Source organism: Amphimedon queenslandica, unplaced genomic scaffold (assembly GCF_000090795.2).
Source record: "Amphimedon queenslandica unplaced genomic scaffold, v1.1 AMPQUscaffold_12814, whole genome shotgun sequence".
NCBI classification, from domain to species: Eukaryota; Metazoa; Porifera; class Demospongiae; order Haplosclerida; family Niphatidae; genus Amphimedon; species Amphimedon queenslandica.
In genome coordinates, this window is record NW_003546950.1 from 13,772 (window position 1) to 19,520 (window position 5,749).

Consider the following 5,749-nt stretch of genomic DNA (forward strand, 5'->3'; position numbering starts at 1 on the left):
CATCTCTAGTCAAACGGATCCTCTTTACCAATGCCTGATGAAACCAGGGGAAGATTTTCGAATTTCAGCTTATGATGCAAGTTTTAGCTTGGATCCAGAGGAAATACAGAAGGGTGAAGCTAATCCTTGTGATTTAATATCATGTCACGGTAAAAGGAAAAGCACTTGCCACAACATCGATGAAAGATTTAAGCTTGGTTTCACTCCACTACATGTTGCTGCTGAGAAAGGTTTTGTGATAATTTTGAAAGTTTTACTTAATAAAGTTTTGGAATCTAATAGTCATATTGATCACACTGATACATATAAGGTAAAGACATAGCATTACAATTAGATTATTATTATTATTATCATGTAGCGTACACCTTTTCATGTTGCCTGTGAACAAGGACATACACAAGTGGTTAAACTACTACTGGAACGTGGAGCTGATATCCATCTCATTGATGATACTTATAAAGTAAAAAATTATTATTATATCTTATTGATTATAACTACTGCATGTATATATAGGGCCCAGCACTTCATATTGCCTGCATAAAAGGACATGCACATATAGTTGGGCTGCTACTGAATCATAGAATTGATATCAATCACTGTAGTACTGATGAAAAGAAAGTAAGAAGCATAATAGTAACTTTGTTATTATTATTGTTATCACTGTCTAGCATACTGCACTTCATATTGCCTGCAGAAAAGGACATGAACAAATAGTCAAACTACTTCTGGAGCATAAAGCTGATGTTATGAAACGTGATAATGATGGTCTTAATCCTCTTGATGTTGCTGTAGAGGAAGGACAAAAGTGAGAATAATACAATTATAGAGTCTTGCTTTGATCTATGCGTTGAAGTTTTGTATGGTCATATTAAGTAATTTATTCGATTTAGAAATTCTGCAATGGCCATAGTGAATGGTGAGAAGTGGGAGGATGCATTACGAAATCTCACTGGTCTGGGAAAATGCAATGGAGATAAGAGGATATTATTTTGTTGCAATAGAAGAAAGAGAAACAATCTTAAAGTAAATGATGCCTCTAATGGCAGTGATGATATCAAAGATGCTGTTGCAAGGAAGCATTTCACAACACCAATGAGAAGGATAATTCAAAAGATGCCAGGTTAATAAAATTAATTTTTATGTAATGTATTGCATATCATATAATAATGACATTTTATTTATTCTACTTTAGATGTAGCTGAAGCCATTTTTGATCGCTGCTGTCAAAGTAAAGTATCACCGAATGATCATAATTATCGGATTACTTATAATTATGAGTTTCTTGAAGATTTTGATGAGTAAGAATAATAGATGACTATTGTTATTAAGTAGAAGCAATTTAGTCTATTATTTGCTGATATGATACTGCTTTCTTTGATAGAAAATGGACTAAGAAACCAAAATATTGTAGTCGAAATCATTGTCTAAGTATCCTTGTAAGTGCAACTATAATTATTTTTATTTTTATTATTATTTTGTTCTCAGGCTAATTCACCAAGTGCAGACTTATTGAATCATCCACTTGCCAGTACACTCCTTGATCAAAAATGGAATAAATATGGGCAAAAATTCTATTACTCCAATTTGATAGTATATTTTCTGTTTGTCATTTTATTGTCATCATTTGCTCTCACTCTCCATTCACCAAATTCAAAAATATGTAATTTACTATAATTTATTCACTAATACATATAGCTATCCTTAATAGGTATGGAGGTATCTGAAAATGACAATGTCACATTTGATTGCTTTCCTGGTAAGTGCATACTCATGTGACTACTATATGACATAACTTTGCTAATTTAGAAGGGCGTAACGGATATTTATCTTTTGCCAGTGTATGCCTGATAGTTTATTGTGTAATCATGATGATACGGGAAGTATTTCAAATGTTATTGTTCAGATTACAGTATTTATTCAGTTTTGTAAACTATGTTGAAGTCCCACTATTTATCTTGACAATAGTGTTTACATTTGTCAGTAGTAACCAGTGCTTTTGCGCCCATCCATGGCAGTGGCAGGTTGGAGTGATTGCTGTATTCCTCAGTTGGATTGCACTGATATTCTCCATAAGGAAGCTACCAATAGTTGGAATATATGTGGTCATGTTTGCTAGAATCTTCAAAAACTTCATAATGGTTCTCATCCTTGCCGTACTATTAATCTCAGCCTTTGCAATTCCTTTTTATATGGTGTTTTATGATCCTCAAGATAGAGCAGAAGGAATAGTAAGCCTGAAAATAATATATCCTTATATCTCTCTCTTTATAGCGTACTCCATTTATTTCTCCATGGAGGACAATTATTAAAACAATAATAATGACAGAGGGAGAGTATGAAATGGACTCATTATTGCGGCAGAATAACCAAATGAGGTTGTCTGATGTGCAGTATCCGGTTGTTTCATTTTCATTAATAATCGTGTTTGTGATTTTAATGCCGATTCTATTTCTTAACCTATTGGTATGTTAATTCATACTATATTAACTCCATCCACTGACCAACTCATTTAGATTAGTTTAGCTGTTGATGACACTCAAAAAATACGAAAATCAGCTGATACTTACACACAAATTTTGAAGGTACGCGGAATGTATGATGATTACAATGCAAATGCTTATAGGTTAAATTTGTATTATATATTGAAGTATTTCTGAGATCATTTGCAAAAATGCTTAAGTGTTCAATGCCAGATTGTTGGTTCATTGTTAAACCAAAACAAATTGTGTATCCAAACCACTCAAAAAATGTCTTGAGACAAATGAGCAGTTATATTAATAACATTATAAGATCTTATACAAATCAACCTCAGGTAAGTAAAGAGCAAATCTCCTCTTTTATCATCTAAGTTACAGATAACTGTAGAGGATCAGATCAAAGTCATCACTAAACCGTTATCTCAGGAAGTAAAGGACCTACGTAGTTCAATGGATCAAATGCTAGCTATTGTTAACAGTATGAATGAAAGACAAGGAGGAGGAGGAAGGGCTTTGGAAGAGGAATGGAAAGAGAAACAACAGAACTAGTCTTGTATGGTTGGGTGGGATTGGGAACTATGAGGAGGAAAGAGAGTGGACTTTTAACTTTTATTTTGTGGAATTTATTATGCTAGTTTAGATCTACAATGCTGAATTGTTCTTTTGTGTGTCCCTTTTAAGTTTTAATGTACATGCACATGTACATGTACATGTATTAGGAAGTATAAATCTTAAAAATACTGATTTTCAAACATTCAATCAAACTCAACCCTTTAACACCATCACCGCAGTGCTAGCAGAGCAACCTCCTAAATAATTATAATGCTGTTCAGTATCATTATTTTGTCCACATCTTTTGATAAGAACAAGTACTGATTTGAGAGATGCAAGTTTGATAGATTTTGCTAGGACGCAAATTCTACTGGTAAAGATAAGTGTATGGACTTGGATAGACCATAGACACTATAAACACAATCCTAGCATAGATATTAGAGTAAATGAAAATAAGTTATTGAGTAAATTGTTGAAAGTTGAGATGATTTCTTAGATCAAACTCAACACATTATTGACACCAATCAATGTTTGTAACTTTATTGTTATGGATGTTCGTCAAGTGGCTCCAGCTGTTTATACATGTAAGTTATACTTTATTCTAATGTTGTCAGCAACCTCCCTCTCTCCCATTGCATCTAGTGCTGCTACTAATGATATCCAGTTTGATCCACCTCCTCTTGTCTCTCTTACTCCATCCTCTCCCTTTAGCCAGGAAGATATACACTCCATAAGACAGTCCTTCACTTGTCCTCTGCAGTTTACTTCAATTGCTTTTATTGTACGTTCATATAATCCTAAGTAGAGACCCAAAAATTTCCAATCAGTATAATCAAACTGTTGATTTGATGTCAATTCTTGAAGAACAGTAGCAAGATCTCTAATATCTGCATGAGTGTATAATAATAATAATAACACTATATACTCTCTTAGTCTTACCAAGCAGTTTATCAGTGAGTGTTTCTTGTACTTCATCATTGATCTTAAGTACATCAATATCTATACATTATATTAAATACCAATAATACTTGATACATACACATAATGTTTGTATAGTTCAATGTACAATAATTATAATAATGTTTGTTAATGGATGATGTGTACATATCTTACCAGACTGTCCTTTCTCTATTGAAGTACTTCCATGTTCCTGAGATTCATTCAAAGTGTTGGTTGTTGTTCCTTTATCTTTATTATTATTACACTTTACTCCTCCATCTCCCTACACACACAATATAGTAAAATAATGATGATGAGGAGTGTTTCTGATAACTGTTACCTTTCCTCCTAATAGTGACAGGTTACTAATATCAGATAATGATTCATGCAGGTACACCTTTAGTGCCATCAATGATCAAACTCTTCTCTCTTGTCAATAGCTTTACCAGCAGCAATACTTAGTTTGTTCCTTGTTGCTTCACTGTCCTTCTTTAGCCATTTTGCTAAACATTCTGTGAGACACTGCTCTGCATCTCGTGGATAATTATGCTCAATTGTCTTTAAATCGTCGTAACTCAGACCCAAGTGGAGACCAAGATCAAACCATTTGATAGTTTGAAAGTTACTATCTTTTAACACTTGTTTTACCTCTACCAGATTCTCGATAGTCCATATAACTATAAATAAATAAATAAATAAAAGGAAATAAAATTTAATGTAAAACTAGTGACAGTGAGTGGTTATACCTTTTTGTTGATCATTATTGTACTCACTGATCTGTGTGGATAAGCAATTTGAGTTAACCTTTTGACTTGCTGGCTCTATACATGTATAATAGTGTAAGTATGAAAAAACAGCCAATCACCATTATATAGTAAACTCCCACTACTCCTTAATTGTGATACTGTACTGTACATATTATCACATACCTGTAGCCAATGGTGTGTTGAATTTTTCAATTACTTCCTATACAATAATAACAATAATAATGATATTTGTCACTGTGCTTGTTTATCAAGGTGATATACATCAGTAGTGTATTGCTGAAAGGTGAATTTAACAGATGCACAAGTATATATTATTAGTAGTAAAAGCCACACAATGACAACCCACAATTATGACAAAGACTGAGTAATTTATAAGAAATAGGATTACTTTTTAAAGATATGACCTTTTGATATTAGTGCTTGTATTAATGTATCAAACAGTTTGTGTGTCTTAATTCTTACCTTAATATCACGTCCTCCTAATAGTGACAGGTTACTAATATCTGATAATGATTCATCAGCTAGGATCTCCTTCACCTTTTCACCTTTAGTACCATCACACTTTACTAAAAACTCTTCTCTCTTGTCAATAGCAGACAGTATATCTTTTACACTATACACTGTCCTTTCTCTTGGTGTATTCACAGGATAGGCTAGTTCTTTAGGATCAATAACTAACTCTTCTACTTCTAGACTGGGACAGGATTCTTTATAAACACTCATCACCTCTCCTATTACATCTCTTCTTAGAGACACCATATTGTCACTGTAACCTTTCTCACAGGACATCATTACTAGTACACACTGGCTCTCATCCACAATCTCTACCAGTGTATCATACACCATGACCATTGAACCAATAAAGTCCATTCTTCCAAAATGTACAACGTCGCATTAACTTGTCACCTTCTTGAGGTTGAGCCATTTTAAAAGCAAAATGTAACGAGAGGACATGAAAGTATCGAGGAGGAAAGAAATCATGTTCTCTAGTACACTGTAGACACCAACCAAACT

General features: G+C 33.4%; 1 protein-coding gene across 1 annotated transcript; it reads left to right on the forward strand.

The window, feature by feature from the left end:
- The first annotated feature begins 6 nt into the window (after positions 1-6).
- LOC100641061 (transient receptor potential cation channel subfamily A member 1 homolog) lies at positions 7-3,246 on the forward strand. The gene is made up of 14 exons (XM_020002872.1): positions 7-310; positions 359-460; positions 514-618; positions 669-805; positions 891-1,120; positions 1,193-1,298; positions 1,382-1,436; positions 1,486-1,660; positions 1,709-1,756; positions 1,807-2,228; positions 2,272-2,463; positions 2,514-2,582; positions 2,624-2,812; positions 2,856-3,246. Exons 1-14 carry the CDS (start codon positions 38-40, stop codon positions 3,024-3,026), a joined length of 2,274 nt encoding a protein of 757 aa, XP_019858431.1. The 5' UTR covers positions 7-37; the 3' UTR covers positions 3,027-3,246.
- The last annotated feature ends 2,503 nt before the right edge of the window (positions 3,247-5,749 follow it).